The sequence below is a fragment of the Bombus vancouverensis genome, chromosome 1 (genome assembly GCF_051014615.1).
Source record: "Bombus vancouverensis nearcticus chromosome 1, iyBomVanc1_principal, whole genome shotgun sequence".
In the NCBI taxonomy this organism is placed as follows: Eukaryota; Metazoa; Arthropoda; class Insecta; order Hymenoptera; family Apidae; genus Bombus; species Bombus vancouverensis.
Genome location: NC_134911.1, coordinates 21,937,989 through 21,965,132, shown reverse-complemented (window position 1 = coordinate 21,965,132; position 27,144 = coordinate 21,937,989). Strand labels below are relative to the sequence as shown.

Genomic DNA, 27,144 nt, shown 5'->3' with positions numbered 1-27,144 from the left:
GAGAAATATATTTAAAACGCGAGTAATTTCTCCCAAACTATTGTTTCTGTCTTTTTAAATTTCTCAATGTTACTTCTAAATATTATTTTTCTTTGAAAAATTTCCTCTTATTTATAGTAATTCCAGTTTATAACAAGTACCATATTATTTACCATACTCTATTTATCGTAAGATTTTCTAGATCAATGTTAAACAATATTCTGAATTATTGTTTACTTACTTAAATATTTCCTATGTCAAGCATTCGATAAAATTTGTAACGCTGTTAGTTTTTATTTTAATAGGTTGAATCGTGAAATAAAATTATAAATTTATTATAATTAACAATATAAAGTATTTTTTTTATCGTGTAAATATTTCTTGTTCTTACCGTGACAGTCTTTTCGAATTGTACGAACGAGGTAGCAGTAGCTTTAGCTGTCTGAAGGTTCTCACCAATCTTCGCGTCAACCTTCTTCAAATGTTCATTCAAATCCTGTAATTCTGTCTCAATCCTCTCCAAATCCTCGGAAAAAGTACACGTTCGTCGATATTCTTCGATCTTAGTAATCGTCTGAGACCAAAACAGTTCAAGGTTTGTCGACAACGAATCTATAGCACGCTTCAATTTTTCAATGTCCTGAACACCAGCCTCGGGCGGTTCCTGTTGCTTGATCCTAGCGATTACGTCTTGAGCCTTCGATCTAATCTGATTTTGTCTGTCAGAAATTGTCCATTTCATCGCGTCGAGCTCGTTGAACAGTGTTTCCACTTCGGACAATTTTTTCAAGGACGCTATACGTTGTGCATGAGCCCTTAACTGTTCGATCTTATGCTCAACCTTGAACAGGATTAGAAAATTAATCGTGAAATTAAAATTTCGAGAAGAACACCGGATATATGCAAGTCGAGCCACGTAATTCCGCGGCCTTCTACAGAATAACAATTAACTGTTCGTTATTTTGCTTTTTTATCAAGATAGGATGCCATTTTGAGTTTTGAAAATGTAACGTGCAATGCTTGTTATATTTATGTTAAACTACTATATTTTATATCGTGATAGAGCTATATTTAAATATTCGACGGAATGTTGACTTTTGCGTAAAATATTGGGTTGGCAACTAAGTGATTGCGGATTTTGTCATTAAGTTGTATTGACAAAATCCGCAATCACTTAGTTGCCAAGCTAATATTATTGATATTTTACCTCTTCGATATTCTGGAAGATGGAAATCAATGACTCCAGAAGAGTTTCGTAATCTCTGGCAGTAGCATGAAGATTCTCGTGCATCTGACGAAGTCTCTTCAGGATCTCGTCGTCGATCTCTACTTCGCCTGATTCACAATATTTATTACATATTTATCTTTCATTGTCTTCGAAATTATTATTTTTCTATATATCTTAGAAAAGTGGTTATTAGTTTAAAATTACCTTTCTGAGCTAGAGTATTGATTCCATTGATTCTAGAATCCAATTCGTTGACAGCTTTATTCAACTCGGGAAGAATACGATGTTTGGATCCGCTTAAGTCTTGAAGAATGCTTGCTGTTTTAGGGGATTGAGACGTTATCACTGGATATAATTGTTCACTGAATTTGGAAACCCATTCCATCGTCTACAAGTATAAACATAGTAGAAATATAGAAATTTCGTATCGTGGTAAAAGAAATATCTGAATGGGATGGTCAGCTACTTACTCTCGTGCTCTCTTCGATTCTTCGTTGATGCTCGATTCGCTTCTTCCTCAAAATCTCGATCGTCGTCCTCCATTTCTCCCACGATTCTGTTATAGTCAACTGTCTGTTAGCAAACCTCTCTAAGAGGGTCTGCACGCATATGCAGGCTCTCGGTACATCTAGATAAGGATCATCGATCTGGAAGATACATATTGCTTTTTACAAATGTTACAAAAAAAAAAAAAAAAGAAAAGAAAATTTGAAGTGCATAAAATTGTATCTACTCAGTCATTCGATGTTAGTATTCGATAGAGAACTACCGGTAGGGGCCTTTCTTTTGGAATTTTTGGGAAGACCCCCAATACTTTAGTCTAGCCTTTTATTATAGTTGTACTTGAATAATAAAACTTAGAAGTGGTTGTTTATGATTTAATTCGATTATATGTGCTCGAGATTTATGACAGTAGGCTTGGGCCCGAAGTGACACAACTGGTCGCTAAACGTAGCCACGTTTTTACCTAGTACTTGCTTCGGTAGTACATATACTAAAATTGGAACGATACCATATAACCAAAATGGAGACAATGCAAGCTAAAATTCTTCGAACAATAGTAAACGCCCCATGGTACGTTAGAAACGAGGACATTCGGAAAGACCTGGGAATACCCAACGGTCAAGCAGGAGATTAGCAGATGTACAAGAAGGTACACAGAAAGAATAGCAACGCACCCGAACCGGCTGGCAGCGGAAACGATCAACACGTCAAGCATAGAAAGAAGACTAAAAAGGAAACACCCAACAGATCTCACAAAGGATATAACCTAACAACCACAAAGATGGTATCCCGCTGGGGGTAGCCACCCACGTGATAATCAGACAGCCAAAAAGTTCTACCAAATGTCCAAATCGGACAAATTGTGAATGTAAACAACTAAATAAAAAAAAAAAAAAAACGTTTTTACTTAACAGATGTATGGAATAGTTGTATAGCTCCCCTTAAAAATATATTTGACCCGAGGGGTACAGACAGGTAGAGAGTAGAGTACATAAGTGCAATTCCACTTGGAATTTGGAATTTGGAAAACGCATTTGCTATCCCGTTGACCGTGGATTCGTTATCGAACCTAAGATCATTGTCATTAGCATCTCGAACGCTAAGATTCCTGATTGATGCACCTTGGTATGTAACCAATGAAACAGTACACCGCGACCTCAAGATACCCACAGTCAAAGAAGAAATAGCAAAATATAGCGACAGATATAGCAAAAGAGTCAACAAACACCGAAACCCCCTAATCACTGGACTACTTGATACGACGGGCCAGATTCGCAGGCTGAAGAGGCACTATCCGCCAGACCTAAACGCTAGATTCAATTAGTTATCTAAATTAAGTAATATTTACTTATTTATAATACTTACTTATAAACTATACTTATCTATAATAAGTATTAACTTATTATAAATAATCAGCCATGTCACTGCGCCACGCCAGAAAAATTATTGAAAATTCTCAACGCGAGAATTGATCGTAATTTTAATAAATAAATTAAAAAAAAATATAAAAAGAGAATTAGCATCTCGAGTATCTGATCGCCACTAATCATATTTGTACCAGTAAATATCATCCATATTGTATAACAACAATGGCTAATCCAATCGAATCTAATCAAATGCTAAAAGAAAAATTCGCTTCTATCCATATACCTTGCAAAAAGTCGTTCAAGTCTCTAAAAATACACGGTTCTAAGTTCGTAAAATTTTAATGAGAAGTCACGAATTCACCATTTTGATTACTCTCGTAATTCTATTAAATATTAACAACCTATATAAATTCGATAATAGGAAATTAATGTCACACCTTGATAGCAGCGTCCAGAAACGCTTTGCCAGTGTTAGTCAGGTTGACGTAAAGCGGCTGAAGATCTTTCCAACGTCTTCCAAGCTGTTCGATTTTCCTCTCGTCCAAAACATCCGTTTGTCTCTTCAATTCGCTTTCGATCGACTCAATTTCCCTCGTTAGTTCCTCAACTGCCATATGGAATTGCAAATAAAGCGATCCCAGATCGATTCTACTCGCTACCAGCTCTTTCGTCTTTGACCAGGAATTTCTTAACTCCTCCACTTTCGACTGTAGTTCTAATTTCTGCGTTTCTTCCAATCGTTCTCGAATTGGTAAAATTTCGAACTCTAAATGCTCCACTTCGTCGGTCCTTCGTTCGAGATCGTTCAACAGCTGACGATGCAGCCGACAGAAATCCTCCGCCATTGGCACGTCGCTGCCCATGTCTTGGTGACCCTGGAGAAACGCTTCGGGTATGCTCATTAACCACTTTCTTAGCTCGTCGTGCTTGTCTAAGAACGTATTTATGATCCTCGATATCTCGAGGTTCTCCTTCTCGTGAGCTGTGCACCGTTCCATCAAACGGATCTTCCGATTTTCCAGTTCCTCCACCACTCGTTTCACACCCTGAAGGATTAGAAAAGAAGCTTGAAACTTGACTAATTAACAGGCCATGTATTAGGTTGTTCGATAAGTATCTTTCTTACACAAACGTGTTTTTTTACAACAGTGCACCTTCATACAAACGTGAAACCAAGTCTGTGAAATGTCGCAGCGTTTATTTCAACAGAGTAAAATGGTACGTAATTCGACGAAATAATATAAAACAAAAAAGTTGTGCGTTTATTTTCTGAAAAAACGAAAGAAACTTTTCGGACAACCTAATAATTGTCTCGATATTATATTGAAATTAAAGTAAAACTGAAATTTATGTCGATCTATTAATATTATTTTCGTCGCAGAGTTACAAAATGTATAGGCGTTGAATGGAGTTTCACTCCCTGAGAAATTGAAACTCTGTAATTGGAAGAATATGCAATTATTTCGTTATTGGATTTAAATTTAGGTAAAATTGAAATTTAATTTCTCGGAAACTGGAAGCACTTTTGTTAATATCCTTTCGATTTCATAGTTGGAATAGGAGAAACTGCTCTCGAAGTTTCACTTCCCGAGGAAATCCGCTAATCGGAGAAACGCGTAATAATTTCGATATTATTTAAATGAAAGTAAAACTTCAAGTTGACTGTTCTCGAAAATTATATATATTTCTAGTATATTTATGGCCACGAAACAGAAGATACTCTTAGTATCTCGCTCCTTAAACTACTGAAACTTAGTAATTAGGAAAATATGTAACAATTTCAAAGGTATCTAAATTAAAGCAAAATTAAAATTTATATTCTCGACAATTATAATTACTTTTATATTAACATACTTTTATTTCAAATTCGCGGAAGATTTTAAATAAAACTTCTGAAAATTCTAAAAATTTCAGATAACGATATCTTGACTGTAATTTTCGCGGAGAAACTTGTTGTTTGCTAGTTAAATTTGCAAAAATTGTAAATACTCCAATAAATTGTAAGTACATCTGATTTCAATTCTATAAAGAATGGAGCTCTCGATCATACGAAGGTGAATACTAGAAATCATTCATTGAATCGAACGATTTCATTGACTATGCATGCCAACCGGTCTACCACAATTAAGTTGTCGCTATTAATCTGTGAATCTAACCTCAGCTCCTGGCGCTCCTCTTCCTGTGACATCTAGAAGGGCGTATCCTTCCGCCAAAGGTTTCGCGGTGACGTCCTCGATGGTGGCGACGGTCTGAGCATGGAAACGAGCTAATTTCGTCGAATATGGGGGATGCTCCGTCGTCACCAGCTGAATTTCCAACTGATCTAACTTTGTAATTGCCTTCGAAATAAGAATCACAAACTTCGATATCCTCGTTTTCCACACTGACATTTTTATAATAGAACAAATTAAAAATTCAAAGCTCGTAATTTACATTTTTTTTAATCTTTAGATTCCCTCTTTTTATAATATATAGTATTCGATGTATTTATTATTGTTGGAATATTTATTTATCAATGATACAAAATCAGCAAAATTGTTTTTAATTTATTGTACTAGATTATTTTTTACGAGTAAATAATAAATTTTATTTTATTGCCAATGAATTGGATATAATGGGAATATCAAATAGGGCAAATTTAAAAGGTCAATGCTCACCGATCTCGCCGAATCGAAGAAGGCCACCGCTCTATTCAACAACGCCTCGTACTGATCCAAATCGTTGACATAATCAGCCGCGGCGCCAAGGATCGCGTAAGCTTGTTCTGTCGCCTGTTCACCGGCAAAGTGTCCCGATGACACTAATCGTTCGGTTGACTTCGTTATTTTGATCGATCTGTCTTGAAATTCCTATGTAAAATATGTCGACCAATTTTTTAATAAAAGTACTTAAACCTAAGTATCCTGTAATAGCACTTTGAGAATTGTCGTTTTATTACTACATCCGCTCATTTCTATTCCAAATGTGTCGAATATCTATCGAACTAGGATAAATATTAAAAAGTATGCTGTAAAATGTTAATTTAAAATGTTAACGTTAAAATTGAAAATGTAACAAATATTAAAAAGTATGCTGTAAAAGGTTAATTTAAAATTTCATTTGCAATATCATAGACATTGTTCCTAAACATGCAATAATATAATATAAAATAATAATACGTTCAATACTCAGTATGTATTATTAGGTTGTCCGAAAAGTTTCTTTCGTTTCATAAGGCGACAATAGATGAACAACAATTTATTTCTATATTTCTATTATTATGTTCGTGCATAATTCAATAAACATTGTGCGTCTACTATTTCCTTATAAAATGGAAGAAACTTCTCGGACAACCTAATAAAACAATGTATAACAGAGATAAATACCCTAAAAATGCTATGAAAAGTTTATTTATTTGCAATGTCACAAAAAAAAATTATAGTTCTAGTTTAAGAATTCTCTATCGCGTTTAGGGTAATATATCCAATAAATATAATAATTAAGGATGAACATAACAAAGAAGATAAGAAGATTAGATCAGATAGTTAGAACAGTTAGACTTAAGATATAACAATCATGTGGTACCTTAGCCTCAGCTTGTAACTTTTTCAGTTCGAACAGGAGCAATTCCGCGCTCGATGCGGAATCTCCCAGCTGATCGCAGCTGCTCGACAAAGCAGCGATTCTGTCGTTTAAGATCTCTTCGAGATCACGTAGATCGGTCGCTAACAGAGCTAAAGCCAGGCACTGCTCCAATTGTGTCTTTCTGCTACGAAACGACGCTTCGATCAGCCGTCTCCTGTCATGAAGCTCTTCCAACCATTTCTCGACTTTCAACACCGCTGTAAAAGAATAAACAAAACGATTTCCTCTTACTACATACACCTACCTATAACATATACCAAAAACACATTTCCAAAATATTTCCAAAATATTTCGAAAATATTTTTACGTTATAACTGCAATCTCTGTACCAGAATTCCAATTATTAACAAAAGGGATATCTCTAAAATTAAAAATTTGAAAAATACTTCAATTCAACGAAAGATGAACATCTTCAAAAGATACAGAGATTTTGGATGGTGTTTCTAGATTTTGTTTTCCTTTTAAAACAAAGATATAGATTATCGTAATATTAACGAGCCTTATCTAAAAAAGGAAGTTCGATGGTGGTAAGATAATTGATTGGATGTTTCAAGGACACGGGCACGCATACCGAAACGGAGCGAAAGGAACACACCACAGTTATGTCATCGATTAAAAGCGAAAGGGAGTGCGCGAAGAAAACTGTGACATTGAATATAATTAACCGTTTTTCCAAAGAAAACATTAACTATAACCGCTCACCGTGATCAGCTTCCAGCTTAATTCTATCCGGTCTGGAATCCAGGGAGCCTTCGTTCGCGATCTCCTTCAGCCGATCCAGTAGACTCTTTCCCTCTTGCAGCGCGCCCATCAACGCCTCGAGCATGTTCTTTCGAAGATCATGAATTTTCGACAAGAAATTCTTTACCGCCTCGATCTCGATCGGCAGCAACGTGTCGTTACATGCCATCTCAAGAGCTTTCATACTTTCTCGACATTCCTCCGCTCGACTATAGATCGTCAAAAATATTTGTCATTCTATTAGATTTCATTGCATTCGTGTAACAAGGGAAGATTTTATCTTATTTTCCAATAAAATCGAAAGATTTAGAAAAAGATGTGTTGTCCAAAATAATTGTCGTTCTATTAAATTTAATTACATTTATATAGGAAGGGCAGATTTTTAAACAAAATCGAAAGATTTATAGAAAGACTAGAATCGATTTAACTACCAATATCACACCAAAAGTATTATATTGGCGATCTTTGATCCTCAAAAAGTTTTCTGATATTCTACTATTTTTTTTTTTTTTTTTTTTTTTTTATTTAAAGTCCAGCTGACTACGTCAGATTTCGTATATAAATATATGCAGATTAACTAGGACTTGCGTGCATAAACAAGTTCTTGAAGTAGCTAATTTTACGAACCATTGAAACAACACGTTAGAATCGAGGATCTGTTTTCGACGTTCCAAAAGCTCGTTCACGTCGCGCCAAGCTTGGCCCAACGTTTCCGCCATCGCGGCGTACACTTCCGCTCTTGGCCTTTGGTTCGAGATCAATTGATCAGCCTGCCGGAGCAATTCCTCTACCGGGCTCTGTTTGCTCTTTTATCAAAAATTCGTTATATTTTATTCGTTGAGATCTTTCTGAAATATCTGTTTTGTATTTAATAGAATCGAATCTATATACAATACATCACGGTACACTTCAGAAACGAAAGAACAATATACGTGAAAATCGTATAATTTTAATTTTCTCCAATACACAGTATTTAAATAAGAAATAAGAAATTAAAAAGTAGCAGTAATATTTCAAAAGTACAAAATATGCAGCATCAAATAAAATATTAGGTTGTCCGAAAAGTATCTTTTTTTTACAGACACGTCTTTTACAAGGACGCATCTTTATACAAACATGAAACCTAATCTGTCAAACGTTGTGATCTTTATCTTGATAGAACAAAATGGATCATACGTAATTCGATAAAATAATATAAAACGAAAAATGTCGTGCATCCGTTATTTTTTTATAAAATGAAAGAAACTTTCCGGACGACCTAATATATACATCGAGCCTCTCTTCATAACTTTTTCTTCTTCGTTATTTTACTATGCTTCCGTAATTTTCTTATCTTCGTAATTTAGGCAATGATTTTAATGTCGATAATAAATAAATTATAAGGGAAATATCGATATACAAAGTGAAGAAAAAATGAATTTGTACTAATCAGATGTATTTTATTTACCTGTAATCGAAGCAAAACTTCGTCGTGTGCATTCGAAAGCTCGGTAGCCTCCTCCACCGTGGCACCGAGCTTCGTTAGTTCTGGTTGAACCTCCAGAACTTTTAATCTCAGCCATTCTCCGCTCTAGATGAAAGACAAACAGAAGGACAAGAAGTGTTATGTTCGATAGTCAATTTCAATAATAAGAGACACATACGTTATATACCGATAAATAATATGTTAGCAATTAAAAATAAATAATTTGTTAGCAATTCACTGTTGTGAAGTTCGTATAAGGTAATGATCATACCTCGAGACGCGTAGTACTAAACGAGTCGTCACTACCATTTTAGGAAATCTCACAAGAGATCACCTGAAAACTGGCTAGTCGTCAGATGCACTCGGAAAATGGGAACAAGATTTCATTGAGCCGTAGAACGACCTCGTTGAAACTCTACGAGGATCATGCTTTTTGTTTCCAATCGATCGTTTCAGGTTCATATAGTTTCTATTATATTAGATAATTTTAACGATTGATGATAATTTGTATATCGTTAATATACTTATATCGTAAGATGATGATCTATCACATGAAAGAATTGAAATTTTACGTCGTTATTAACCCCTTAACCTACGATTTACGTTCGAGAATTTTGGGCCGAAAACGTAAACAAGCTATTATATATTATATTATACAGGATAGTTGGTAACTGGTGGTACAAGCGGAAAGGGAGTGATTCTACGCGAAAAAAGAAGTCGAAAATATAGAATAAAAATTTTTCGTTCGAGGCTTTGTTTTCCAGAAAATCGACTTTGAATTGTCGTTCGGTACGCGTGCACTTTATCACGTCTCGTTATAACGGATCTCACTGTAGATAGTTGTCTCGATGGAAAAATTAAAAAAAAAATTTTCTATATTTTCGACTTCTTTTTTCGCGTAGAATCACCCCCTTTCCGCTTGTACCACCAGTTACCAACCACCCTGTATATATTTTACATAGGATCGTATAGCCTGTATTATCTGCCTTTTGTATTCAAATGTGATGGCGATAAAAAAAATATGACACTGTATATTCGAACGAATTGTACTTAGTTTTAGGTATAGCGTCTTTGCTTCGATTTCGCTTTCAACTCACAAAATTTCATTAATACAGAAATAAAACAAACATATACTTTCTCAAAAAATATATATATAACAGAAAGCTAAAGCGTGAATGAAGATACAAATTCATTGCGTAATAGTAAACATTCTGCGCTAGATTAACTTGCGAGAAAGTGCGAAGAGAATCGTAAAACAATTCGCGTGACGTATATCAACAGACCAGAGAATCTTCCTTTTGTTCTCTGAATCTATTTCAAGTCGTTTTCGAGACGAAACGTAAACGAGCATTGAGAAACCATTTCAGCCACGTTTGTTTATACAATAATCTGAAATACCATCGACCCAATTTTTTCGCTGCCAGAACAAGCCAGCATGCACGGTAAAATCGATCTTCTCTGCTGAATCTCCAAGGATCGTAAATTTGCGCATGAGATTGTGAAAATAGCCAACAATGTTTGTATGCACGTAAACGCAACGATGGATTAACGAACGAACAGATAACGGCGTAATCAACGTTAGAATTTCTAACGACTCCGCGAAGGAAATTAAAATGGAGAATGTACGAAGAGAATCTGCAGATTATCCAAATTTCTATGAATTTTTACCAATTTTACATACCAGAAAAATCACAGTAAAAAGTAAACGAAAACTTTGGATTACTTAAATCTCCAAAAACGCATCGTTGTAAATGTAACAAATTTTTATGTAAAATTGTAAATTTATCGTCTTGATTACTCCGATATGTAATTCTAAATAGCGTTAACTCTACGAAAATCGATATAAACACCGATTAGCCATCGAACGTTTTAAAGCTATTTATATCTATCATCTTCCTTATGTCAACATTATGAATGTGAAAATTCTCATTTTTGTATAAAGAAGTGCACTGAATGTTTATCTTTCCCTTTTGTTCTATTTTGAACTATTGAATTAGAATGTAATATACGTTGTAAATTGTAAAATAACATTGAATATAACAAATATAGGCAACACATCAACGTAGATTGTATTATAAACTTGATTCATCATTTCTAAAATTATCTGATTATTTTATATTCGAGTGTGAGTTGCTTCTACACAATCCATTAAGTCGCATGTATAATATTGGTATAAGGGGGACGAGATATTTTTGAAAATATTCAGAGGGAAAAGTTAGGCGATAATTCTCGTGTCGTGAATGAAATTATACGACTTCGTTATCTCAATGACTGGGGTTCTTCGTTCTAGCATATATCTGTCCATATGCAAATGGGTCTATTTATGGAGATAGAAGGTACGTTCTATTTTGTTCTGACAAGTGAAAATATGACAAAAGAGCCTACCAGGTTCTTCTTTCTTTGTTTACGATATGAAACTCTAGAAATTTCATAATTAGGATTTTTTAGCTCCTTGGTATTATCCTGAAACTTTTCTTTAATATTAAAATGGAATGATTCTACCGCTAAAAGTAATATATTCTATTACACAGATAATGATATTTCCAATGAATTTTCCATAGGAAATACATTAGAAATTTCGAACTGTTTTTACATTTTCCTGTTTATTTTAATTTCTGTAATCTGTGCAAATCAATTTAAAACCATTCTATGTAATTTTAACAGTAAACTGTCTATACAAATGTGCGAATTAAAAATCCCGCTAGTATAAGTCATTAGCAGAGGAGTGATACATCATCGATCAATCAATCAATCAATCAATCAACATAGGAAATTACGAATTTCAAATCTGTAAATTACATCCCACTAACGTTTCGCCACTTGTGTGCGTCTTTCGAATCGTAATCTTATGAAAATGAGCTATCATAGACCATGCGAGTACTGACAATCATTCACTTGAGATTAATCACACAGATTTACGTGAACGCGTTACGTAGGATCGATCGACGTGCAAATCGAATGGATCACCCATCGAACAAACGATCGGTAATCGTAACACTTTCTCAGCACGTCGAACATATATCAACGAATAGAGACAGTTCTAATTCGATGATGACGCATTGACAAACCGTCTAGAATAAACGATGACATTTCATCGCTGAATGCAAAATTTAGATTTCAAAAAAAAAAAAAATAGCTGCTGGTTTGTGATATTGACAAATAATAGGTGCATTAAAAATAGACAACGAAAAATAAACTTCGAGGCTCGTGTCGAACAGAAATTGTTAAAGATGAAGAAACGCTGCTACAGTTTCGGGCTTCGTTTTTTAATATCGTAATATCGTTCTGTGTTACGATATTGGCAAATTTTATGAAGATAAAAAATTATAATTTTGCGAAAATTATATTTCAAAATTGTATTTAAATCGCGTCTTTGTGTTATCGATAGATAATGAGTTGGTGTAAATCTATATTCTAGTAAAATCAATTTTACATTTAATATATCTAAGATATATGAATATAATTTCAAATTGTACTGTTTCTTTAATTACATTTATACTTATAATATTATATTATTAAAGAATAATTGAGAATATTGTAAAATATTTGACATAACCGAAGGAATAAAATCTAAATGATATACATGTACATTGATTTTTATACTTACAACTTTCCATTAAATGTACTTCTGTAATTAAATGATGATCAGCGAAGGAAATTACGAAACGAAAAGAATTACAGTCGCACGTTCATGTTGGTCAAAGATGTAATTACTTGAAAATAGGTAACGTCGTGCGTGGAAGAATTACCTGCATTACATATGTACGTTATTTACATAGCTCTATGACTAAAGTTCATCAATGCATGCATATGTTAAAATATGAAAGGAAACTGCCTGTCGTATAGAATACGCAACACTTTTACAAATGTGCATGCACAGCACCTAACCTAAGCAAACTACACATCTTCCTGAAGAAATTGCAAACTTAAATAAATATTTACTATTATCCCATTTTTCGTAATATGTCCGGTGAGAATACGAATAAAAATATAATAAAACGTAAATAAAATGTGTATAGTCTATAAACTAAGACAATTTAAAAATTGTATTGTATATGCATATAAAAAATATATGCATGTATTCTATATTTAAAAAAAAATATTTATATACATGGAAAAATGATTAATTTAAAAGTTATTTTAACTTTGATGATGTAAAACTTCGTACGAAAAAACAAGGACGACACAGAATTTTTCTGCTTTTATGTTTTTCTTGTCTTTCATGAGTCATAAGTTTTACAAAATTAACGTTGAAATGTCTCTTAAATTAATCAATTTTCCATCCAAATATCTGGATACTTTTTCTGGAGAATTAAAAAATGCATCTAATGGTGTATAAAAAAAGAAACGTATTCCATTTTAAAAAATAAAGGAGATTTTAGCTTCTTTTTGAAGTTCTTAATACCACGATGCGTAGATGGTTGAAAGTTGCTTAATATTCGTTCGAAACCTTTTTTTTTTCTTTCTTGTCCGGCTATCGGAAGCGCCTGAAAAATCGTGAAGATTTCTAGACCATCCGGTATATAGATATAATAAAAAACTGCCACTTGAGCCTCTACGAATGTACAGAGAATTGTTTATTTCCAGAATATTTTCAACATGAACGATTCTTGCTTTATCACATAAACAATCCTCTGTTTGTCAAACATTTTGAAAATAAATCATTTTTAATTTTATTGAAATTGTAATTGTAAAATATTGTTAAATAAAATATTGTTAAAGCCACGTGCTACGTTCAACGATTGAAACGTACGTTTCAACGAGGTGTTCCTTCGTGGTGAAGCAACAGAAGATTCCAGCAAATAGAGCCTGGTAGGTACATATCAGCGATCTACACGAGTCTAGGCGCGAAATTTTATTACGCGCAAACGACATTGGTACTCGTTCGGTGGTGACATCATATCACTGTCTGTGCCAGCGGTTTATTTGTAGCGAATCGTCGCCGCGTCACTCTAAATCCTTCGTTTACGCGCGATCGCCGCTCTCTCAGAAGAATTCTAGCCGCGCCGCCCACGTGCAGATCTTTTTCTTGCTCAAGTTCAAGCGTTACATCGTCTTCATCCGTGAAGATTATGTTTCAAAACGCAGAGATTTTTAAATTTCCGAACTTTTTCATCGTCAATTATATTCGTTTTTCCGTTTCGTTGCGATTCGCTGGGTTCGTGAACTTTGAATCAATTACACGCGTGAGGTTTCCACACTGTTGCATCACGTTTGCACGTTGCGTTTTACAAAGTGGAAATTGTTTCTGTTAATAGTATTTTTAGCGATCGAAGATTCATGTAATATCGTAGTTCGCAGATTCCTTTTTTTTCTTAACTGAAAAATATATTTTTTAGTTTCGTATCAATAGAATTTCGAATCAATAAAATTTAATATCCTATTTTATATACATTTTTTATGTACAACCATTGAACATTTCGTATCATTCAGGTACCAGCGATCAACTAACAATTTATATGGATTGATATTTATATGGATTTATATTTTTATTTATTAAATCGGAAAAAGTCACTCTGATTTTAGCAATCTCTTTTTTTATGCACGAAGACGATGGAAAACTTAATTTCTTCTCATACTTAAATATAACGTGATTTACTTAAATTAGCATAAAATTATTAATTAAAATGTAGACGTGTCAGATGAGAAAGTACATACGTATCTACTCGATTTCTAAAACTCCCCTTTTTTTTATAATAAAATTTATTATATTAAGGCACAATGATTGTTCCAATATACCGTCCATTACTGTTTTGCCTTTCTAAGTTATTTATTTACAACAATCGCATCACTACCGCAACTTGCAATTGGATAATTCAAACGCACCATGACGCACCATTTGCGTCGATTGAAATGAAAGCGTACAAACTTATGGGAAAAAATTTCGTTAACGAACCCTACTCCTCTCTAATTATACGTTATATCCATATTTCCATTTTAATTATACATAGCAACCTCGATTAGTATAACACGAGAGATCACGATTAAACTTAACACAATAATAATCTATAATTAATTTCAATTAAATACAATGTTGAACAGGATAGTTTAAACAGAAGCAAAGGATAGATCCGTCGATATGCGAAAGGTTTAAACGCTGGAAGAGCAACGAAAGACGTGTTATGCGGTCGAGGACGCAGATACAAAAGGATTTACGATAGTGTCTCTTGTGCTTATTCACCGACACTGGTAGAACCTCAATTACGTTTACGGTACACGCCCGTAATTATACTTCGTCTTTCTCGCCTTGAAATTAGGTACAACAATACCGCTAGAAATATTGCGAATTCCATTGTAGAATAATAAAAAGCACAGATTGAAACCGCACGCGCCGTTAACTTTCGGTCGCCATTGTTACTACTCTCTGAATGGACAAAAAGTAGTAAGTGGAATATTTGATGTGCAAGTATGTACGTTAGCAATTTGTATGGTGAAAGTTCAATATCGGCTACATACGTCATTTTATCGCGTTAAACGTGAAACGACATTTCACATAGATAATTTCTTATTTGAAGAATTTTATTAACTTTTCTCCTGGATTTATCAGGATTTATCTGAATTTATCAGATGATCTGCCATTTCGAGTTAATTTCAGTAGAGAGAAACTTTTATTTTATTTCGTAACGAAAAAGAATTTTATCACGTTGTACAATTTCTTCGTTGATAATATACACTTTTCATAGATCCTGTTTGAATCAGCTTTCGCGAAATCGAGTTTGATCGGTAGAGGCTTACACAACGTATTTACATTTGTCGTCTTTCTAGTAAAAAAAAGGTAAATAATAAAAAATGATTACCAATTTCAATGTTCACGTTATTCTAATTATAAAATAAAAAAAGATCCTTGATCCTTGTTGTGTATAAAAATAAAAGATTTTCTGGTAGAAAAGAGTTGCATATAAAAAGCTTCCTATTCGATTACTAGAAATTCCTCGATCTTTGTTGCGTATAAAAATAAAGAAATTTGTAGTGGAAAAGAGTTGCGTATAGACAGCTTGCTATTCAATTACTAAAAATTCCATAGAACCCAGGAATTTCGATAGAGGCTTGGAATCAGCTTAGAATCCAGTCAGCTCCTCAAACTCCATCAAACATTTATCAAAGTAAAGAAAATGAAATTATTCATTATCATATTCGTACCAGCGTTAACTTCAAATTAATAACACGATAAACAGGTGATTCAATATAGATACAGCTGGAAAAGTGATCCGAAATTTTCAGCCGCTGCTAATAACGAAAATTTGAGCTGTCAAAATACAGCCTCACACTTGTCGTATTGTTCGAGCAATTTCGTTCGTCGACAAGATGGATCATTGGCGGCGTGAATAAATCATTGAAGCGGCATTTGTGAAGAAGCAGTCGGAATGAAAGCGACGACGGATTTCCGGAGCGGCCAGGGATGCTTCTAAATCTAAATGCGAGCTCGCGGGCAAAATCGAGAAGAGAGAGAAAGAGAAAGAGAGAGAAAGAAAGGGAGAGAGGATAGAGGACTTAACCCCTTGTGAAAATGGAGAAAGAGAGAGAAAGGTGGCGTAGAAACTAGAGAGATCGGTGTGGCTGGGTTCGTCGACCCGGCAGTTCGGCCACAGAAAGACGAGATATGCTTCCATTTTCATCTTTGGCAGCCTGCCAAAGTTTCGTCTGGGCCGATCTCATCTCTTACTATACCGCCATCCGTCAACGACGATATTTCTTCCGCCCATTTTTCTTTTTTCCCTTCTCTTTTTATCGCTCTTTTCTTTATCTCGTCTCTGAGACGAATTCGTAAGGTATACACAAACAACGAATAATTAAAGGGAACTAGAGCGTTTCGAACCGAGGGTGTCGAAGTTAATTTTGTTACAGGAATAAAGCATGAAATTCACAGAGATAAAATCGCATTGTCTGTTTTGCATTTTTAGGTATTCTACACGGATAAAGTGGTATAAAATTGAAAGGTGAAATCATATTATCTATTTCGTACTTTTAATCGGATCGTAGTAATTAGATTAGTTAATTAGATTAGTAGTAAGTAAGATTATATTATAACATAATATTGTATGTAATATTATATGAGTATACCGATGGTAATAAAAAGATCTGAGATAGTTGAAGCTTTTTATAAATCGAAAAGAAACAGATTAGGATAACAAGACTAATAAAATTGTATAGGAAAATTATATACAATTCAACGATATTAGGTTATCCGAAAAGTTTCTTCCGTTTCACAAGGTGATAATAGATGAACAACAATTTCTGTTTTATATCATTTTGTTGAATTAGGTGTAATCCATTTCGTTCTATTTTTATTATTATGTTAGTGCATAATTCAATAAACTAATATAAAACAAAACACATTGCGCGTCTATTATTTCTTTATAAAACAAAAGAAACATTTCGGACAACCTAATACTATATCTGTGTGTTATATTCAATGTAACACGGATAACGAAATGACTTGTGAAGAATTCAAAAATGAAAAATTCGAAAGAAAATATCGGATAAAGTAAAATAAGATACGCGACGGAAACTTAGTACAAACGCATTGGTACAATTTTCCCCAAAAATGAGTTCAATAGAAGAAGACAGTATATAATGCTATTTCACGTTTGAATGTATAGAAATTTCTCTATGAAGATTCACATTTCATCGTGCAAATTTTTCTTAAATTAAAGGTTGCGATGCTTGTATTCATACAAATTAAAATATTTATTACGATTTATTAGGTATAAAAATACATATAATTTTGTACCTTTTACACACAAAAGAGACAATAAATTTATCCTGAACGATAGACAAGATATTCGAAAGATAACGAAGAATGGCCATCTCTTATTTCCAAAGTATTCTTCTAAACGGTAAAAAGTTCAAATACTGTACAACCTCCAGGCAAAACACAATTAACACTAGGTTTACAGGACCCGTCAATTTGACGGATTTCAAACTTCGAAATGAAATAGCCCAAAAACCATAGCATTAACTTGAACAATTTTGTAAATTAATAATTTGATAAATCATTTCATTTAAATCGTAAATTAATCATTTCGTTCAAAGAATTTATACACACGATTATTTTTTCCTAAGCTTTCTAATTTTTGAAATTTGTATGCAGTATACCTATCTCTACGAAACCAATCAAATTGACGGGCTAGCTAATTTCATAAACAATCCTTATATGTTTGCTTCGTTCGTAAAAGTTTCAATTATTGTAAACAGTCTCCGCTTATTGTAATTATTTACAATAGGGTAATTGAATTTGGGCACAGTATCTTTTTATGTGCTCAATAAATATCATTACCCTATACCGTTAACACTAGAACTACCATACCAATCAAAATGCCTGGTTCTACAATTTTATAAATGTGTCAATCGTCGTTTAGGGATCATTGTCCTAGATGGATTAATAATACCAAAAATGTACTACATAACGTGGAATTGCTTCTGTAAGAAAGTAATAGATCAATAAATATACAAATATTCTATTATTACGTATTTTTTAAAGACCAGCCATTTTCGCTGCTGTTGGTAGAAATAGCTTCGTGTTAACTATTGGTAGTTCTAGTGTCAATATTATTGTTATCATTTGCACGATAATTAAAAAAAAAAGACTTTTTACTTAATAATAATTTATTTAAACGCGAAGCCTAATATTCTTCAATTCGGACTTAATTTGAATAAATCGATTTTTTAAAGAAAAATTATTTCTTGTTTTCGTTTACCCGTCAATTTAACGGGTGCTCGTAGAGATAGGCACAATAAGTTAACGAACGTAACGCAAGAATAATTGTCGACCAAACGACGTTCGTCTCTGTCAACGAACCCGCGCACGATCGTTTAATCGATTCAACCCGCTAAACGCCCATAATTCCCGATTGCTCAATAACGCCGACCACAGACGCATCCCCCTGATGTAACATCCATCACGGAAGAACGATTCTCTTAACGCAAGAGACTTAACACGAAACAAATTACTGGAGTCGCGAGGAATAATCCGAGGTATCCTTATCGGCCACTCAAACGATCCTAATCCATCACCGTGACGACGTTTTCTCAGAACAGAAGAGTAATTCTCGAAGCATCGAACGATCTTTCGAAAGTGATGTCTCGCGAGTCGATTTTTCCGCAGCGAAATCCCCGACAATCCGTGAAACGAAGCGAAAATCGTAGAAAACCTATACTTTTTTTTCATCTTTGTCGAATCTCGTCGCGTGCACGACGTGGACTGCGATGTTCGAGCGAAATACGTGACGTATACAGTGTGTCCCAGCAATCATGCTGAAGTCAGCAAGAAGGCGATTTTACACACGTGAAAAAAAGAAGTCAAAAGCATAGCACAGATCATGTGGTGTTTTTTTTTTTTTTTTTTTTTTTTGAGGAAATCGAGTTTCCCGTTTGTCAAGTATATTTAAACTTGGCTAATTACCGACTGGATACGACTAAACGATCGACAGCTGGCTATTCTAAGTGCGAAAACGAATAAAAAATGTGGAATAAAATTTGTCGATTTAAGGTGTCGTTTTCAAGAAAATAAAGTCCAAACGTGTTTAAGAATCTCGTGCACGCGTATGATAATTTTTCACATTTATTTTCCTCGGTTAGAGGAAAGAACAAAGCGTCCTATGAACAAATTTCATTCCACATTTTCGACTTACTGTCACGTGTGGAATAACCTCCGCTCGATGATTTACTTCCATCTCGTGGGAAATTAGCCAAGTTCAAGTTTACGCCTTTCGAACTCGATTTTCTCGAAAACGGGGCGTGATACGAAAAAATGGTATTTTACATTTTCGATTTGTTTTTGCCCATAGAATCTCTTTATTGCTAATTGTATGGACACGAATATGCTGGCACACCCTGTATACGAGAGAGATCTCAAGAGAGAAACGCAAGAAGAGGAGGCAGTCCTCGACAGACTCCTAGCGCGGACCAACTCTTCGACAAACCAGCGCAATTTCTCTTAAAGGCGTTGGCATGGCAGCGGACACGACGAGCCGCCCGATCGAGATATCCTGCAAAGATACTATCGCGAAACGAGTTTTAATATCGGTGCATTCGAATCGTGCGAAGAACCTAACGAAAAGAATTCCGCAGCAAACCCGCTGGGAGCCACTTAACGCCGTGAAGCGTCCACTAACTTTGTTTCGTGTCACGTTGCCTTCTCATTTTCTTTTTTCCTTTCGTCTTTATCAGATACAGACTTTACGTGGTACGCAACGTTAGGTGATTAGCAACGAAATTAACATACTTTCGTAATTAAATGGAAACCACGAATGAGGATCTAAAGCACATCCAGCGTACTTTGGGGAAAAGCGATTTTTAATTTGCACTGTTTCATGAATTTTGAACGCCTAACTTGATTCTTGCGTTCGACATTACATCGCCTTCCTATAAAATATCTGCGATCTGCATCGAAACGATCGACAGGAGCTGTAGAACTATACTTTATTCAATTTTGACGAAAATGTGCCATATTCGAAGTCCCCGTTTTATCTTCTTCATATCGAAATTTGTAGCGAAACAAGAAAATTTTCCATAGTAAAATTCTGAATGAGGATTAGTAGACCGTACAAAGGTCGTTTCCTTTTTCTCGTGTCGTAATTCAAACAGAAGAAGAAAATTATGGCTTGTCATCTTCGGACAGGTATGAGAAAATTTTCTTTCTTTTCTTCCCTTCGACGTTGTATATGATATTATGTTTTGTCGTTTATGGACACGTGAAAGTTTTTATAACTTGCATGATTCAAAGATTAATCGTAGACACAGGCCAAGGTTATTCCATAAGACTTAATGTTGCAATCATGTCTCCTGATCCATCTTGCCTTTAATTTATCGTGAGTGAAAAACAAGTAAATGTAATTTATACTTGGAATAGCTCGTAAGATTACATTACCTGAATTTATACTTCGTAAATCAATCGTGAAACTAGTAATAGCGTTATCAAGTTACTCGTTAGCAGGATGTATTAAATACCAAATTAAAAGACACGAAGATATTTATCTCCAACCGGTACAACTGAATTAAGATGACACATGAAACAAGATAAAATTTCAATTCAAAGATAAAAATCAAAGTGCCTTTATCTTACTGCTAGTACAATAATTATACAGCCGATATAAGATCTTTGTCCAATCCCAATTTCTTGTTCAAATCAATTAAACGTTATTCAATTTTATATTAATTTCGTATTAACGACACAGCTTTTCCAAAGAAATTTTTCAGTCTGTGGAAACGTTTTATTCCAAGTTTGTTAAAGACAGCCCGCTGCTACTTCTCGTAACACGCTGTTCTATGTTTAGTGCTATAAAATATTCATTACATTTCCTCGAGTCATAAAATGTATCGCTACACGGAATAAAGTTACGACTTGATTAATTGACTCTCACTGAGGATCTAAAGCTGTTAACTGCAATTCTGGACAATTTCTTAATTCCGTTACGTAAGTATACGATTAATGTTCCATTCTCAAGAAACAAATAACTCACTCGCACAGAGTTCATTTACTGTGCATATTGTATATTCCAAGGCAAATTTAAAATATCCCATCATTTTTCTCTGCATTTTGGTGCAGTTAAAACGAAGTTGATCAACGCGGCTGCTACCGAGTGACTCGATCGTGAAGCTAGAAGGATGATACTTTGAACTGTTGAGATATTTGATCGAATACGAATTCTCCAAATTCTCGGCTTATTAGCATCGACACGTAGCAAGAAGTTTCGCAAATCCATCGTCCAATTAAAATTAACAAAATTCCCGTCGCTGTTGTAATTTTCGAAACGATAGAATCCACAAGAAAGAAATGGGCAGGCGAACATCTGCATGACCCATTCAACCTCGAACCCGCGAATTTCGCGGTGAGATCGAGCGCGTCGAAACTGTGCATACGTTGGCGACGGCGACGCTGATGACAATGAAAACGAATTGCACGGCGAGTAGAGTGAAAGTGAGGCCCGCAGCGAGTCTGATTGCACGCGGTCTCGCAAAGTCACGCGTGCAGACCGCGTATATCGCGCGCGTGTCCCTCGAGAAGAACGATGGGACAGTAACCAGTTAGGCTGGAGCGCAGCCATATTCGGCGGTCAAAAATTAGGACGAGCCTGTTTCTGAGCGCGAGCCTTCGTAATTTCGATTCACGTTCGCGCTCTTTTTATCGATGCGACTCTTCCGTAATCGCATGCGCTGGCATTCGATTCACCGTTGCACGTGATCAAATTGTCCACGCTCGTTCGAAACGAAGCGTAAATTGGAATCAATCTCACAACGAGATTTCTTCTCTCGTTTTTCTATACGTATTTTACACAAGGGACTTTCAACGTTTTTTTTTTCTTTTCTTTTTTTCATCGCGCAATATCTTGTAATAAACTAATTGCTGAAATTTTGCGACGCACTAGATACAATGGAAGACTTAACATTAAAACTATCGATAATTAACACGAAATTATTTCTACCAACAGCAGCGAAAATGACTGGTCTTTAAAAAATACGTAATAATAGAATACTTTTATATTTATTGATTTATTACTTTCTTACAGAAGCAATTCCACGTTATGTAGTACATTTTTGGTATTATCAATCTATCTGAGACCATGATCCATAAACGAGGATTGGCATATTTATAAATTTGTAGAACCAGTCATTTTGATTGGCGTGGTATTGCTAGTGTTAGCATCTAGCGATCGATCCGGAATTTTCCTGATAACCGATATCATCATATCGAATGATACGCGGTAAAAATTGTAAAAACGCGTGACAAGTTGTAGAAAACGAGGAAACTGGTTAATTGGAGTTCGATAAACAGATTGCAGGACCCTTTAACACTTTACAAGTACCGGTCATTTTCACTGGTATTGGTATAAGTAGCCTTGATACAAAATTATTTTCAGTTTGAATACATAAAAAGTAGAATAAAATTCATTATATTATTCTTTTGGTTATCGTTGCCAAAGTCGTTACATCATTGCGGGAGAAAATACAACATGAAGTAGGAATTTGAAAATAAAATTGTAAAACCAGTCAATTTCACTGCTGTGGTAGTTCTAGTGTGGATAGATTTTTTTTTTTATTATTTATTAAAATTACAATCAATTCTCGCGTTGAGAATTTTCAGTAATTTTTCTGGCGTGGCGCAGTAACATGGCTAATTATTTATAATAAGTTAATACTAGTGTTGATAGATGACACAAAAATGTTGACTAAATGCTCGCTTTATAGCGAATTATTGGGTGTTTTAGAAATTTTCGCGGTACACTCGTTTGAAAATCACTGTTTTACGCAGATACGCGCGATGATAGTGTTCATTAATCATTTTGTCTAGAACTGAGAAAATTTTCCGATAAATACGCTTATTTCTTCGCGGGGCTGTGCATCGTTCGTTTATCGCGCAATGTTCTCAAACAATACGTATTGCTCTGAAGTAACGTCAGAGTATTTGCCAATGTGTTTATTTTGCAAACGACTGATCATCGACGTGCACGTGATTCTAGCGCAAGTTAAGAATCCTCGGAATAAAAAGCGACCCGGAAATCGAACGTGTCTGCTCGAGGATTTCTGACACAGATAAATCGAATTTCTCGACTCTCCTAAGGTGAACGGTGAATGATTTTGAACGTAGGATTCTTTAATTGTCTTCTTGAATTGCTTTGTCCTTGATTGAGTTTAAGCTTGTTCGTTGAATCGACCGGTGCCGCTGAAAAGATTTTTCTTTGGGTTATTTGAGTTGCTGGTTTTAATCTTGGAGCTTTTTTTTGAAGGGATCAAGGTTACAATACTGATAGAGCATCTTAATATCGTCGAAGAATAGGAAAGTTGTGAAACAAATTCTTTATATTAACACCACATGTATAGCAATCTGTACATTTTTCGAGATTTTTGTATGTGAATTTTAAAATATCGAGTTACTGAACTTGTAAATTGAAATTGTAAAAGTATTATTTGCGTAAACTGAAATAAATGATTGTTCGATATGAGATATTGCTTCAATATGAGATGATTTTAATGCATTTTCGAGGAACGGAGAAGTTACGAAAGATCAATACCTATTAACAAAGAACAATAACTATTTTTCGAGAAGAACGTGACAACCCCGGCTATCCATTTTTCGAACCAAATGATCCAAACGACGTTTCCTCGTCGCTAAGAATCCATCCATTAATCTAAATCAAAGGCACTCAAGGATAAACGAACCTTGAAACAGGAAACCACTACTTGAAGTATCTGCCCAACTTGAAATCGTACGACCATAAACCACAATTCGCGAATACGACGCATCAAGTCTGTGAAAGCAATCTCGAAACAAAGAAACAGCATTACAAATGTTAAGGATGAAAATAACAGACAAAACGTTAAAACTCGTCGATAAACAGTGACCATGAAAAGATGAAAATACTCTGCAACCACTGCACATACGATCTTCCCATTCATTTTATTCCATTACTACAAAATCAATCGTACATAATTCAATAAAATAATATAAAACGAAAAATATCGTGCGTCTGTTATTTGTTTATAAAACGAGAAACACTTTTGGAACAACCTAATGCAAAACATCGAACATCGATTTTATACATTTTGCCTACACGAAACAAATCTAAAACTCGAACAACTCGCAACAAAGGAAATCTTCATTCGCAAATGTTCCAAAATCCTGAAAATTTCCATCGAAGGAAACGAGATTTACAGTGAAATAAATCGAACGTCGACGATCAGGTTAGAAGGGACGAATTAACATCGAAAAGAGGCAAAGGAGCAACGTTCTCTCAGCAGCACGAGCTTGAAAACCCGCGTTCTATCTGAGACCCGGATCGAAGGCGGTACTTGAAGATGACTGTACCGCCACCATGGGGTCCCGTCTTTGGGCCGTCCACCTTATTTCCCTTTTTCTTTTTTTCTTCGGTCCCTTCGCAGGCAGGAGTCAGTGTCGTAAGGTCGTAGGTACGATATAGGCAGAGGCGCGGAGGAAGGATCACGCCCGCCGTCTCCTATAATACCGGTTTGTTAGATTACACGAGAACGTACAGCAGATCCATGCCACGGTAGATCCTCTTGGATCTACCAACGCGCGCACTAACCTTTGTGCGTCTGCCTACCTGTCCGTGCGGCCTTTTCGTCCGGCGAATGCGACAACGTGCATCGACGGAATTAACGATGCGATAAAACGAAGCTTCGTGGAAATTCATTGGACACCAGGTTTTATGGAAATAATAAATTTATTCGAGAAAACAAATTTACGTGGAACGTTTGCGTTAGATGAGCATCGAACAATGTTTGTACTGTCTGGAATGAAGTTCTTCATTTTTCTTTTGCAAAGCTTTTATCATGAAACTTCTATAGTTCTCGATAAATCTTTAAAAGATCTAATTGAACCACTGTAAGATGACCGAAGAAAAAAAGAAATTGAGCTTTTTGGACGAGATAACCGAAGAATACGAGCAATTCTGAATAGTTTTCACTGGATAAGTAATTTTATTATTCTTGTAAGATTCATTTTTGACGACTTTCCATTACAACCAAGAGTTATCTTGTTGCCAAAAAATAGCACGACCATGGCAAGGAATATTTTCGATTTAACTTTTAAAGACAAGCAAAAGTTTATCAATTTTAAGTAGAAAGTTTGTTTTCATAGCAAATTTTTAATATTTTCATGTGGAAAAAATTGTTTTAGTTAAGTTTAGTTGTGACCTGATAGAAGTTTCTTAAAATTAGCTAGCCATAAAAATGGTATCTTTGAGAAGCAAGTTGGAGATATTTATCTATTGTTATCCCATAAGTGTTTGCGTTTCGACATTGTTTTAGATTAATATATTTGACGGAAGGAAGTTGTAAATTAACGCTGATTTGCGCCGAAACAGATACGTCACGATATCACTTGATAAATGAAGCAACTACAATTACCAGACTGATTTTATGACGCTTTGTAAGTCATTGTTATGTTATCGTGTTATTAATAGATACGTACAATCCCGTCTGTTGCCTCTTCAAAATTACAATAAGCGTATACCTACTCAAACTTCATCTACATGTCGTTTCTCCAATTTAGTTTCGTTCTTACTGTCACATTGATACAGATGCAAAAAGTGAGTACAGTGGAAAAATAAATAATTTGTAAATTTGTTCATTGAAAATTGTTCAATATTTTATTTGAGATATATATGTACGCACACATAACCTTATATGCATAAACAAAAAGGCAGATTAAATTATATTAAAATTTAGATTATCGTACGTGGATATGAAAAATTGTCTGATACATTCGCACTGTTCAGTCTTGATACTACAGATTTTGTAATTTTTCTACCGATTTATCACATGATAGATATCTAATTGCTGTGTAACTATAATACATATAAATTACAAATATAATAATTATATGTGATTATAATACATATAAATAAACATATAAAAGATATAAATATTCACACAAAAAAAAAAAAGAAACGATGTACTGCACACGTACCGCTTTGTAAATACATTTATCTCGACGCGTAAAATTGACAGAAGAAACAGACAAGGGTTAAACTGCGACCAGCTAATTGCCCTCTAAAATTATCTGGTAATTTGTAAATTACCTAGCGCGTTAATTAACTTCCTCGTGATGTACAGCAGAAACCACGTCTGCATTAGCGATCGTCGTTGAAACAATGAGTCATTATTTCAACGCGAGGGTAACGATTCTGCCTCGAAATGCAAATGCATATCCCGAGAGGCGTGTAATCGATAACGCCGTGATGTAACTGTAACCGGTAATACCGTGATGTAATGGAACGAACCAGTTGTATAGGTGTTATCGTGTGTTTTCATGATAAGATCGTGTGACGTGTATGAAACATGGAGGCGGAGAAAGGGCGGAGAAAATGAAATAAAAATTAAAAAAAGTGAAAAGAAGAAAAGAGGAGGAAAGTCTGTCGTCTGTTACGAGGTACGTTTGTTAAATAATGCGAACCTTTATCCTTGCGTCGTATGATAATATCTTCACGAGCCGCGAGGCTGCGAATTATCGCCACCAAACAAATTGCTAAATTGTTTGACGCTAATTGCACGTGTTTTAGACAGCCATTGGAAAGTATGGAAAAATAAGTATTTACGAGAATTTCCGTCGCGTTAAATATTCACCAGTTTGCAATGTCAGATGTTCGTGCACGAGTCAAAAATTTAACGTAAACGACGGCGAAGGAGAGGCTTTTTGAAAAATTCCTGATATTAATACTGAAGCGTATGATTAATGTTTAAGTTTTCGGTAATCAAATAATTATCTGCAGTGCAGT

General features: G+C 34.9%; 1 protein-coding gene across 1 annotated transcript in view; it reads right to left on the bottom strand.

Annotated features, from left to right (window-relative positions):
- Nucleotides 1–27,144, bottom strand: part of sls (sallimus) — a 246,553-nt gene that overhangs the window by 191,592 nt on the left and 27,817 nt on the right. Inside the window, exons 19-29 of the mRNA XM_076619154.1 lie at nucleotides 8,891–9,013; nucleotides 8,071–8,249; nucleotides 7,405–7,652; nucleotides 6,643–6,899; nucleotides 5,736–5,927; nucleotides 5,235–5,417; nucleotides 3,516–4,124; nucleotides 1,678–1,854; nucleotides 1,412–1,595; nucleotides 1,187–1,314; nucleotides 371–820 (exon numbers count right to left, since the gene is read on the bottom strand). Of these exons, the coding sequence (XP_076475269.1) occupies nucleotides 371–820; nucleotides 1,187–1,314; nucleotides 1,412–1,595; nucleotides 1,678–1,854; nucleotides 3,516–4,124; nucleotides 5,235–5,417; nucleotides 5,736–5,927; nucleotides 6,643–6,899; nucleotides 7,405–7,652; nucleotides 8,071–8,249; nucleotides 8,891–9,013 (2,730 nt within the window). The remainder of the gene's footprint in view (nucleotides 1–370; nucleotides 821–1,186; nucleotides 1,315–1,411; nucleotides 1,596–1,677; nucleotides 1,855–3,515; nucleotides 4,125–5,234; nucleotides 5,418–5,735; nucleotides 5,928–6,642; nucleotides 6,900–7,404; nucleotides 7,653–8,070; nucleotides 8,250–8,890; nucleotides 9,014–27,144) is intronic.